The 13,150-nt window shown below is 34.1% G+C and overlaps 1 protein-coding gene across 1 annotated transcript; it reads right to left on the bottom strand.

Moving 5' to 3' along the window:
• Positions 1–3,038: 3,038 nt before the first annotated feature.
• On the bottom strand, positions 3,039–11,437 carry LOC115444152. The gene is made up of 4 exons (XM_030169820.2): positions 11,288–11,437; positions 8,718–8,962; positions 5,326–5,442; positions 3,039–3,606 (listed from the first exon to the last, which is right to left on the bottom strand). The coding sequence occupies exons 1-4, from the start codon at positions 11,429–11,431 to the stop codon at positions 3,444–3,446; spliced, it is 669 nt and encodes a 222-aa protein (XP_030025680.1). The 5' UTR covers positions 11,432–11,437; the 3' UTR covers positions 3,039–3,443.
• Between the last annotated feature and the right edge of the window lie 1,713 nt (positions 11,438–13,150).

Raw genomic sequence — 13,150 nt, 5'->3', positions numbered from 1 at the left:
TTATATTTGTAAGTGTATTTTATTTTTTAACCAATAATAAACAAGTATAAATAGATTTCATAAAATTGAAAATCTTTTTGAACTAGGTTTTCTTGTTTTATATATAACTATTGAGAATATTTTTATATCCAACAAACGTCATATTACTAAAGAAAACAGACTTTAATCCCGTTGATTTAAAAACCATATATTTCACTAAATTTCACTATAATATCGAATGTTCACTCAATAGACAGGAAAAAGTAAAAAAATCAAAATGTTGAAGGAAGCTATCAAAGCTTTGACGTTAACGCTAGTTGCGATCAAATAACTAATAAAAGTTAAACACACTATCGAAGCACTGAAATTGAATAAAGCAGAAAAGCTAAACACCATTGATAAAATTCCTTTTAAGGGTGGAAATCTACAAACGCCTGCGAGATTGAAATAGCAAACTGAGGTAACTGTGTACGGAGCACACATTGCTCTTTCTTTTTTATACGTTTCTTAAGGTAAATGAATCGGAAGAAATGTATTATGGCCCTTTAGAGTAAATAAAGCAATTTAGCACGTGTGATTTACGATTTCAGCCAGTTGGGAGTTAATGGTTATCGCTTTTTGATACTAGTAAATTACGTTTGATTTTAAACTCAATTATGTGTTTGCTAGGTTTGGCTTGCATGAAAGTTTGAATTCCGCAGGAAATAAGTAATAATTATTTCCATTGTAGGTAATTTTATAGGATCAAAGCTTATCACGGTACCAACCTCTTATCATTTCGGGGTTGAATAGCCTCCTTCGTAAAATAAGTTCTGTTAAAATAAAATATTGATTTAAGCAATATAAAAATATTTGAATAAGTATTCGAAAATTAAATAATTAAGGTCAGTCGGGGGAAGTGCGCCATAAAATTTTCATAGCTGGATTCAAGGTAAAATAATTTCTTTTTGTGCTGACTTAAGAATGTAATTTTATTAATTTAAGAATATTTGGTATTTTGTGATAACAACCTATAGCCATTCAAGGAAATCGGACCATAAATTAATAATATTTTGCTCAAAGTAAAAAAAAATGGTAGTAGGCGCACTTGCCTCTGGAAATGGGGTAAGTGCGCCTGTGTAAAAAAAACGCCAATATGGAACATTATAAAGAAAACACTCATTTTAGTCCATAGAGAAATAAGTTTTACTCACATTGCTCTTGGATAATTTTTAATCACTCAATATTATAACAAACTATGGCTGTCAAATCAAATTCGGGGTAAGTGCGCCATATGTTTGTAAATCAGGGCTTCAAAACATTTTAGATTTTTTTTTTGCTATATTTAGGTATTAATATTATAGTTTTGTGTGCGGATATGTTGGAATAAAAAAATGGTAGCCCTAATACAAAATCCATTTTATTTCTAAAAACTAAAAAAAAAAACATACAAAAATGTAGGAATTAACAATTTTGAATGCCTTATAACTCAATTACTTAGAATTTGGCCTTATGACATTTCATATCTTTTAGCTGCATTATACCCAGATAACGTGCCTGATCGAACAGTTGCAACCTCGTCACGTAAAATTGCTCTAGACCAAGGTATTTCATTTTTTCTTTTGTAAAAACGAATTAACTAATACGCCCTTTTATTTAAGTCGGCTCAAAACAATATACAATATAAAATTTTAATAATAATAATTCATATTAGTAAAACATATTTTCAAAAAAGGTTGGTAATAAATGGTTCAGGGGCAAGTGCGCCATACGACTAGTAACTGTGGCGCACTTGCCCTACTCGACAATTTTGAGGTACATTTTTTCGCATTGCTAAAAAATCCTTTATTTTAGTATATATAAATAAAATTCAGGCAGGAAGTTAAAATAAAAGGTTTAAACTATGTACTCACCTTGCTGGTTTACAGAAATATGTTAAATATCTTAAAATATTTGATGTTATCTTTCACGGGGTCATCTCTGTTTACAGGTCTAAATGACACTTAAAATAAAATGGCGAATAAATCGTATACTGTATTTCAGTTAGTAGCATAGATATAAGATTGCGGTAATTGTATAACATCAATAGTTTTCGATTTTTTTAGGGCAGGTGCACTTACCCCGTGGCACGAACGATTAAAAATAAAGACGAGGTAAATTACATGAGAAATAGGCAACAATCAGCTCGCACCAGTAGTCAGGGGACACGAAACAGAAAGTTGTTAAACCAGAAATTGAATTAGTAGTTAAAACGTGTTAAAATGAATTTTGAAATTTAGAATTCAGCGAACACCATAAAACCTGAACTTTAATTATTTTGTCTTTAACAAGCTTAAATATTTATTATATATTTATATATTTTCCCTGTGTTATAGTTTTTTACAGTCAAACATAAAAATCTATTGAGATTTTTACATAGAAAGCGCATTCAAAATATTTATATTCTTTTAAAAAAATAAGAATAAGAATTAATATATATATATATTAATGCCTTTAGTTATATTATTTTTTAAAACAGAATTTTTAAACAGATTTTTTATCGAAAAAGGTAAACAATATTATGTTTCATATTACTAGGTAAACGATATCTACAATAAAACAAAGGCTGTTATGGTACTACAAATTTAGTTACAGTGTTATCGCTTTAGTTAATTTCATTATCTCATTTCTATCAGTAAAAGTAAACTTGAAACCTGAGGTCAAGTTATTCTATTTTTAAGTTTAATATTTATAATAGGACAACATATTAGACCCATTAGACGAGAGCTTTTTGGTGAAGTTTACAATCATTTGAATCGTATGAGCGTATAATTAAGACTCGCATTAGAGTGATAATTTTAAGTTGTTACCGGGTAGGATAATTTTCTATCCGCCCGGATAGCGACCACCGTACACAGGGTGTTAAAACCCGCCATAGTGGCTTAGGTAAGTGTGTCGCGTTCCGGGATCAGCCTGTGTATACCCGGTTCCAACAGGCCGGCATAATTGTGTCGACTGCCGAGGGGTAATCATCTCTCGTCAGTCGACATTCTATTTGACTCCAATCCACTTACCATCAGGTGCGGTGGGGTCACAATCGTGCACGTATAAAAAAAATTAAATAAAGTATGTTGAGTTATACTCATAGAGATCATATTATTCTATACACATTGTTGTGGTGAACACTCTGATATTTAACAGCACGTTGTAATATTGAAATAAAAACATACACATATAAAAACCTATCATCTTAAAAGGGTCTGAACCTTACAAACAATAAATGCATTCAACCACCGCGCAGTTACAAGTGAAACGAGACACAACAAAATAGTTGCAACGGGACATTGATTTATATGATCAACTTAGTAATTTAGTTAAATCCATTTTTAATTCAATAACCGAATTAAATTGAAATAGATATTGATAGTGGCCGCTATATTGTCATGTTTCGTGGCCTTGATAACGTCTGCGCGGTGCCTTATTAAGGTTAATGATATATCAATAGATTATGAAACTTCATGCAGTTTAGTAAAAATATCGATAAGTGACATAGAGCATTTATGGTAGAGTTTGGAGCAGTTTTGTGCTTTCTGTCCTTTGGTATAAGCATCTATATACGAGCGGCTTTCTCTTCGATGCGATGGGTGGTCGATGACGTCATTCGTTGGGCTGAAAAATACAAATATTGGTAAAAGAAATATGTCTTGTAGTAGCAAAAGATAAAATTTTTAGAAAGGGAATCCGACCCAACGTAGGTATGTACCTGCTAATGTGCATAAAAGCTGTCTGCAAATCGTATTAATAATTATTTGATTTTAGATGTTACAAAAGAGAAGCCGGCAGGAATTGGGTTATATGGACTCTTGAACACTGGTATGTTGTGTGAGATTGTTACTCCATTAGTGGAATTATTAAAATCAATACTTAATACGAGATTTTACTAGTACACTTATATATAAAGCAGTAGACATATTAGTTTTAATTGTAAAAGGGTCGGTGGTAGATTATAGTAACAACAATAACAAGGATATTCGTTACATTAATAAAAAAAACCAATAGAGGATAGATAACATTTTAAAAGTTTTAAGATTCTATACTTTATCATATTTTGTATATTAGATACTGTTTTACTTGGCTCTGTGTAGAGAATCCTTAAATGTTTGTTCTCTAAGGAATGAACTCAAAACCTACACCATGGCCAAAATAAACTATCACTATACCAATCAGTAAACAACCGCAAGCATTTCATCATTAGCACCACAAAACAACCGGTTTCCGGTAACAAAATGATTTAGTGAAGTTTTGTAACACTTTTAACAAGTGCCATATTTTTTGTACGCCGCCTCGGCACTTACGCGAGGCAATAAAAAGTTGTGTGTACGCCTAGGTTTTATCAGATTGCCACTGAGGCGGAGTTAGTGATGCCCTTTTTTAGAATATCAGAGTATTACGGGATAATTCTACTTGGATTCTACCTTATCATGTCATGATGAAGAATTTGACTTAGGTTTTACCAGTCTATTAAAACTGACACAAAGTGTTGCCTAAACTGGAGCTTAGACACAGTATGTTTTGGACTCGAGCAGTTGCATATTGTCTCACTGACGGGTCTAGAATCAATTCGTATTATCGTAAGCGTATACTTTTCTGTAGTTCTATAAATTATTTTATATTATGACTACAAGATTCAAGTAGGTATATTTGTATTTATAATGCATGTATGCTCGCTGCCATTCATTAATAAATTATCTTTTAATCAAGTTTATTGAACTTGCCATTTAATTGTAGTCGTAATATACATACATATTACATTCCTCAACATAAAATTCCATGCTCCACACGAACGTTCCCCAATTTAAATTCAAGCATCATATTTTTTGTTCACACTCCCAAGTCCTTACCTCGCTTTTCTCGTATCTGGTTTTAGCATGAAAAAATATGTCAGGCGCTACACCGCCTTCAGCGTTGTCCCAGTTGCCCGGTGTCGGTGTAAGGGCGTTTTCAAACGTTATACTATCATTATAGACGTGGACAGACAGTTGGCGAGATGTGAAATCACACACTTGGATACTGTATGCATTTTTGGTCTAAACATCGCTTAGATGGACCCTTGAAAGGGATTGTGCGCTTACATTTAAAGAGTTAATTTGAATATTTACACAAAATATTTATTTTCTTCTAATGCATTCAGTATATGATGAAGCGAAATAGCTTTAAACGCGATGACCTAATTATCTTTTTTTAACAAAGATTAGGATATCGAAGAAATGCAACTCTACGAGTATGTGTATGTAAAAGCATTTCGTCTTTAATAAATCCGGCATTTGACACTGTTAAGTTTATAAAATGTTGTCGCTCAAGTATTGCAACTAGTGTGTGCATACTTACTTCAAAACAAAACTAGCTAGTTCATGCAGAAGATCTTCTTCATCGTTCGAGTGTAAAGGTTCAGCTGCCAATTGACAAAGAACTCGTCTCACACACGATTCTCCGTGGTACCCGAAACTGGAAAGATATGAGAAATTGATTTTAATAAAACTAATATGGGAAAGATTTAAAATTAAAGTTTGCTAAAATCTTATGACTTTTTATTAAATGTAGATAATCTCATTGAGCACACGGTAATAAACAATAAAACTTATATAGAAAAGATTAAAAATTTAAATTTGATGAAAATTATAACATTTTAGGGCACAAAACCTTACTAAGCATACGGTAACAAACGTTACTGGATATTGCTCTAGATGTTGTTATTGTTCATGGGCGGTCATGTCGCTTACCATCTTTTAAGTGGATAGCTCACCTTGTCAATTAATTAGATATTGATGGCTAAAAGGACAATTGAATAAAGCGCAATCTTTTTTCGAAAAATTTGAACTAATTTTAGAAGGAATAGACATGGATTCCAAATATTCGTATGTAACCTTAAAGTTGAAAAAAATCACTTAACTAAATTGATTTTTCAACTGACGATGTAAAAAATGTTACCACGTCAATTCAAGCAGTGGTAAACCCCAGTCGTCATGGAGACTAAGCCAGCGTTATTTCCACACAAAATTACATTCCGATCAAACGACAAGTTATTGTAACAGTTGATTTATTGACGACAAGCTGATACTTTTCGGAAGTGATACCCATGGAAATTGGAATCGTCAAATCCAATATCCCAAATGTCAAAGACTTATTTATATGTTTACAGAATGGGAATGCAGTAAACACCGCAAACGAATAAGCTGACATAACTTATCGATAACCTAAATTATTTCTTGAAAAAACTCAAGCTAGGTGAAAGTACATGAAAACTTAGACTAAATTTGGACTAAATGTTTATAGTTCAGAAGGTTAAAAATTAAACAACATTAACGCCAGTGGGGAAAGGTGAATTTTCCGTAAGGGATCCCGACACAACATATAGGTACTAATATGCATAAAAACGATGTAACTCGTTCTGATGATGATTAGATCCTACAGGAATTCTAAATAAAGGGAAGCCGACAGGAATCGGGTTAGTCTTCGCCACTGATTGACGCTATACTATAAGGTAAAGTAACATTTGTAGAAAGGCTTCATAGATAGGCAGGATTTAGATTGGGAAGTCAATTAGTCATGACATAAATTCTAGAACACACAGTTTTAATACCGCTAAATTATTCAACTAGTAAGTTGTCAGTTCCTGCGAATGAAGCTGTTGAAAGTTCCACAGATCTCAGGTCAACTAAATGCTAAAACCCATAGGTAATAATAATTCCTAATCGAACATAACACCTCTTTTTGAGATCTCATCCAGATCAACATAGCAACGCAGTTAGCAGATAATATGTGCCATGTAAACAGAAAATCGAGATGTGTTATCTACCGTTGGCGTTTTAGCAGAATTAGCCGCTGCGTTCAATGACCCGGGGCAGCGATCTAGCTTCGTGTTTTTCACGGCTTACGTTGGGCAGATTTAAACGGGAAATAGTAAGTCAAAATGTTTTATTGGTGATTTAATTCGCTTCTGTATTCCGGATCGTTTGGAATTGGAATTCTCTGTTAAGATAATATAATTCTAATGTAGTCGATTGGTATAACTAAACAAACATATCTATACTTATAATAAATCTGTAGAGACGTCAATTCTGTACATGAAATATATTTCCAAAATAACTATCAGGGGGTGATTAGGGATCGATACTGATGCCAAAAATGCAATTAGTAAAATTTTTGTCTGTCTGTCTGTCTGTCTGTATAACCGTTATAGAAAAAAAACTACTCGACGGATTTTAACGAAACTTGGTACAATTATTTGTCGTACTCCTGTGTTGGTTATAGTATACTTTTAATCACGCTACAATTAATAGGAGCAGAGCAGTGAAGGGAAATGTTGGGAAAACGGGAGAAGTTACTCCATTTTTTAAGCTTCCGTCGCGTGTGCAACCTTAATGGTTAAAGCTACACAGAAATCATGTATGACGGAAATGTTCTCCCTTAAAATTATGTAAAAAATATCCCACGACAGCATATGTCTATCTTTTATGGTTGACTCACAATAACACGTGTAACTCCCGATAGCTTAGCAGTTCGAAGCTTTCTCATTATATTTGTCTACTCTTACGTTTATAACACTCTCAGTCATCCCTAATTAAAAAAGTTAACATTATTAAATATTCCATAAAAAAGAATCATAGAAATCGGTATAGAAACACCAAAGTTATATATGAAATGCGCTTATAATAAGCCATCACACGTGAATACTGAATCATGCTATAAGGATTACTTTTGTATATATATAAGGTCGCGAACGCACAGGCAGGCGGCTTGCTTGGCACCTAGAGGCTAGCGAATCACCTAGCGAGTAACTTCGTAAAACGAACATTCTCGGCTCCATTTTTGAAGTCCGAAATCCACGCGGGCGAAGCTGCGAGCGGAAGCTAGTACTAAATAAAAATATAAATCATTTGCCTTTGAACGGGTCGACTAATTTGGGAGATTTTTTTGTGTTCGTATTTAGTTGGACAAGGTTTGTTAAAAAACATTGAAAAAGTTGAAAAACTATGAAGCTAATTTTGATAAGAACCTTTTTTCGTACACGCTGATCTACAAAAACGGTTAAACGATTTCATTGAAATTTTGTGATTTTTATGATTAGTTGCATTTTAAAAGATAAGATTATTTTGAACTTCCTATGTTGTCGAGAGTTAAAAAGATAATTTACATAAAATGAGGCCTACGTAGAAGGCTGCTCAGATGGGACAACGTCTATCGGCGCTTTAGTTTAAATAATTATAGTTTTAGTAAGTTGTCGTTTTCGAAAAAAAAAAGGATTATTCAATTTGTCTTATTTTTTTAAAGCAAGAATTCTTATTTTTATTTTTTTCAATGATTTTATTCTTCTTCGAACTGTCCTTATCTGATTAATTTGGTAGCAGTACAACAGTTTTGATTGCCTCGGTGGCATAGTTGTACTGCATACGCGGTACGGCAGCGCTCTGAGGTCCTAGGTTCTAATGCCAGGTCGGGCAAAGTGATATTTGGGCTTTTTTGCTCAGTGTCAGCCCGGAGTCTGGAATTTGTGCTCGATATGGTGCTAGGCGTCTCCTATCACATCGTGGGACGGAACACACTTGGCGAAAGTGGGTGCCGTGCATACCGCTTCGGGGATAAATGCGTGATGTGTATTTGTTTTGTTTTAGTACAACATTTTTTTACGCATGTTCCATAAACAATTTGGTTTAGGTCTTACGATCATATCAACCTTCTCTATGGTACCTACTGAATTCTATAGGATAATACCAACTTACCCATTCAAAACATCCTCCACGTACTTGTAGAAGTGATACAGCCTTGCATCGTTTTCATAGCCTCCTGTCTCTCTCCCTTCATTTGCTTCCCTTTTCTTTCTTGTTGTTCCATCGTATCCAGAATTAGCTACCAAAATATCAGTAGGGATTTGCGTTCGGTTCCATGGTAACTGGAAATTTGCTTGAAACGCGAAGTTAAAATTGATGTTTTTGGCTGGACTCGGTGCTGAGATACCTGCGTTGAACTAAACAATGAAGATGATTTAATTATGTTTCTTATTGCAGAAGAAATGAGCTGATTATTGATCGAATTGTTATTCATCATTGATTCACTCAAAGCCCGGCGTCAGCGGAGTTGACATCGTAGTATTTTAATGCTCTTTGGTTGGCATAGAGTCATATAGTTACTAAGAAACGTTTCGGTGACAGTGTCTACGCGACGTCTTAATAATTATAATATCGATAGAACTGGAAAATGAACTGTTTACTGGTGGTAGATCTCTCTTATGTGGGAGTCCGCTATTTCTGCCGCCAAGCAGCAGTGTGTACTCACAGTTGTGTTCCGGTTTGAATGACATTGTAGCTAATGTAACTACTAGACATAATAAGACGTAACATCTCATTTCTAAGGATGGCGAGCGCATTGAAATACCAAACAATACTTTGTAATTCAAGGTGTTGGATGGTGCTTCTACCGTTTATGGGCGGTTGTATCGCTTGCCATCAGGTGAACGGCAAACTCGTCGCGTCATTTAAAGCAATGACAAAAATAAGAATTATAGCCTAAAACTATTAACAAAAAGAGGAGCTAATGGAAGAGAGGGATTTTGGCAATAGAACAAAATATAACAACAGCATAGTTTGGCCGATTCCTTAAATTCAATAGTAGGTATACTTGTAAACGTAGCATATCTATAGTATAGCCTAGTGTCGCTCCACCACCTATAAATCTTTAGATAATCCAATAACATAAAAAAGGACACATAAACATTAACAAGTGCGTTTAAGTTAAACACGTAACAAAAATAGTTCTAACAGAGTACAGTTAGACTGACTTCCAGAAGTTCATGTTTCCAGTTAACTTAAACGCGATGTTTCACGTTAAAAACTCACGAGGCAGATCATTATTGAGAGCCGAGAAGGCACGTAAGATTGATGAGTGTGAGTTCAGGTTTAACGTTTCCAATACGTTTTGAGTTGTTTGCTTTCAGTCACTAGGTGGCGTTGGTTGTGAGTTCGTCTTATCGATATAGTAGTTCTGGTTTTTTTTGTTTTTTTTTATTTGTGTTTTCTAATGTTGTTATGATGTTCCGAATTAGTTGTGATTGTGGTTGACACTGGGTGTGGTGGGGACGAGCAGGGTAGTTCTGGGTTCGAATCTCAGGTCGGATAACCTGTTGTATAGTTTAAAAATTATCGGGGACTAGGTCCTCTGGAGAAGTTAAAACCGCATCGATGTATACTTGAAATCAAAACTATTATTCTTTTCTACTTTACCGTAGTGGAAAAAAAATGTGCTGACCTCATATTGACGCGGGATAGCGGTAAATGGATAACATGATATCATATTTACTATTATATTTATCTATGGGTGGAATTAACTTTGAATGCAAAATATCCACCCGTTTCTTTGAATAATTGGTTCCACACCATTGTACTTGAATACATGGTATACACAAATCGAAAGTTCGGGCTTGAAGTTAAAAGGCATCAGTCCCAAAAGTTTTGTAATAACAGCACAGGTAACACTTGTATCAGCTCTGTTTTGGGATCAAAGACCCTTCCTAATGAACAAGGAAGCTGTTAAATTAACGAGCGAAATGTATATTTATGAATATTGTTGAGTAGGTGTTGCGCGTGGCTTCGCTCGCGTGAAAAGCCCTATCTCTACGAGAGTTTCAAAACAATTAAATGTCGTCGTCATTTAAAGAATCATATTAAAGAATTCAATTATTTCCTGTGGGAGCAAATTACTGGGATAAAAACAAACCTATGTGTTAATCTAGGATATTGTCATCTCGTGTGCCAAATTTCATCCAAATCCGTTGAACAGTTTCTGCATTTACTTCTTACAAACATCCAAACATTATCACAAACTGGCATTTATAATATTAGTAAGATAAGAAGTAAGATTAAGGAAGGCAGTGGTACTGTTCGAAGGTTATTTTAATTCGTTCGGGCAGCAACCACCACACACAGGGGGCCATAGCCAAGTCCTTCCACAAACGTTAATACTTATAGGAAGATTATGACATAATAAATTTTAATATCAGCCTATCAGCACAAGGCTCCTCTACTATCGAGGAGGAATAAGCCTTAGTCGACTACTCTAACCTTATGCTGCACATTTCACATACACTCGTGAAAATGTATTTTAATCTCTTCCAAAAAGGATCTCTATCATAAGCGAGAGCATGCCTCTATAAGTCCCACGCTGAGTCTATTTGAATGAAAAACCAAAATAATTTCGATATAGAGATAGTTTAAAACACTGGGAAGGATATAGGCCGCTTTTGATCATGAAAAACTTCATGAAGGCGCATCAAAATTTATTCATATAAAAAACTTACTTGTAGCACAGTAGAGTTCGGCCATAAGAGAACTTGTCGCTTGCTCCTGTCCAATGGGTTAGTGTACAATGTCTCGCTCACACCCAACGTCCAGGGTAAAAAGAAACTCGCAAAGACAAATATCAACGGACTTACAGAGAACATCGTGTTATAACCTGTAACTTAAAAATGAGTTAGTTGGAGCACTTCAAACTGATAACATTACGTATGGGTATAGCAATGGTTAGTGTGTTCGATGGACATTGATAGAGTTTAGTCGCTATGTGAGAAAACTTTATTCGTTTATGGCATTTTTAGTGTCACTTTCCAATAAATTAACATATAAATGACTGCATTTGAGAAATTTAATTTGATTTGGTTATGGAATTTTTAGTATCGTTTTCTACGATATCAATTTTTAAATTATCACATTTGAAAAATCACTTTTTACAGAAATATAACTCATACAAATTCCGCGATATTTAAATGTCTTTACAAATTATTTCCCATTTTTAATATGAGATAAAACTGAATCACTCGACACACTTCACTGAGTTCCACTTGCTATCTAATATCCGCTAAGATACGTAATAGTTCAGTTTTAACGTGTAGTGACTCGCCTGTTGTTGGATAAACATATTAGTGCTGTACCTTAACGTGACCGTTGAGATTTACTGAGATTGACGCGCGTTCACACTACACTTTACAGCAAATAGATTACGAGGATTCTTGGTTAAGTAAGTGAGTTTTTCTTTTAAAACAAGGATGTCTAAAATGAGGGAAATAGTTCTCGAAGGGGTATAACTAAATTTAAAACCAAATTATTATTATTTATTCACTCTTTATTGTACAAAACACAGAAAAACGAGACAAAGAAGAAAAAGAGAGACAAAAGGCACATGTACAAATGGCGGTCTTATCGCTCTAGGCAATATCTTCGGGGCAACCATAGGATGGATACAAAAACGAGAAATAGAGATATTATTACATAGAATCTAACTTTTTTTAAACGAGCCAGGCAAAATGATTCCGCTGCACCTGGCAAGTTGAGTGGGGTCGAATACTAAATTACTAAACAATATTTTCGAGAATCAGATTAAAGGTATTCTTTCATCAAAGTAAAATGAGTGAGTAACAATTGCTACACGATGATACGCATGACGCTTAAAACTGACGCCTTGCCTGGAATAATGTGCGTGTTTCTTTAATTCAGGGGTGTGAAAGGATTTGTTTAGTCTTTAGGAATTCTTTCCTGTCTCGACTTAATTTAGTTTTTTTCGAGAATTCACGAGAAGAAATCCTAATTTAGATATATTTAAATTTAAAGAAAACCGAAGAAAATGTTGTAGTTGCTTAAATTGAAAGCATTTTTAATCATTTAATGACAAATTATTTTGGTAGTAACATTAATATTTCTTCGATAATTTTCATAGCATTTTATTTTGGTAGTTACACTGTTATTCTCCTATATGTCTTATGTAGATACTATATAAAGTGTATATATGTACTGAGAGTGACTGGCATTTTTCATTACTCATAACAGTTATCCCGGATCTGACATAGTGCTAAAGAACTTAAATTGTGTTTAAATTTGGTATCATATTTATTCCACTATCTCCTGATTGAATTAACCTTATCATGCTAAAATGTCATTGTGTGCATTTATAATCTAAATTCTTTAATGTTAGGGTTCTGTACCTCAAGAGAAAGAATTATATGATCACTTACCGTCCATCGGTCTGTTTGTCAAGACCTTTTTTTCAAAAACGCGTAGCGATACCAAGTAAATTTATATAACTTTGAATAAATAAAACTTGTAAGTCAACGCCACCATAGGATACGACCGTTTATGTCGCTTATTTTGCAATTTCACGGAATCAAATA

The sequence above is a fragment of the Manduca sexta genome, chromosome 8 (assembly GCF_014839805.1).
Source record: "Manduca sexta isolate Smith_Timp_Sample1 chromosome 8, JHU_Msex_v1.0, whole genome shotgun sequence".
NCBI classification, from domain to species: Eukaryota; Metazoa; Arthropoda; class Insecta; order Lepidoptera; family Sphingidae; genus Manduca; species Manduca sexta.
This window is presented reverse-complemented; position numbering and strand designations above follow the sequence as displayed.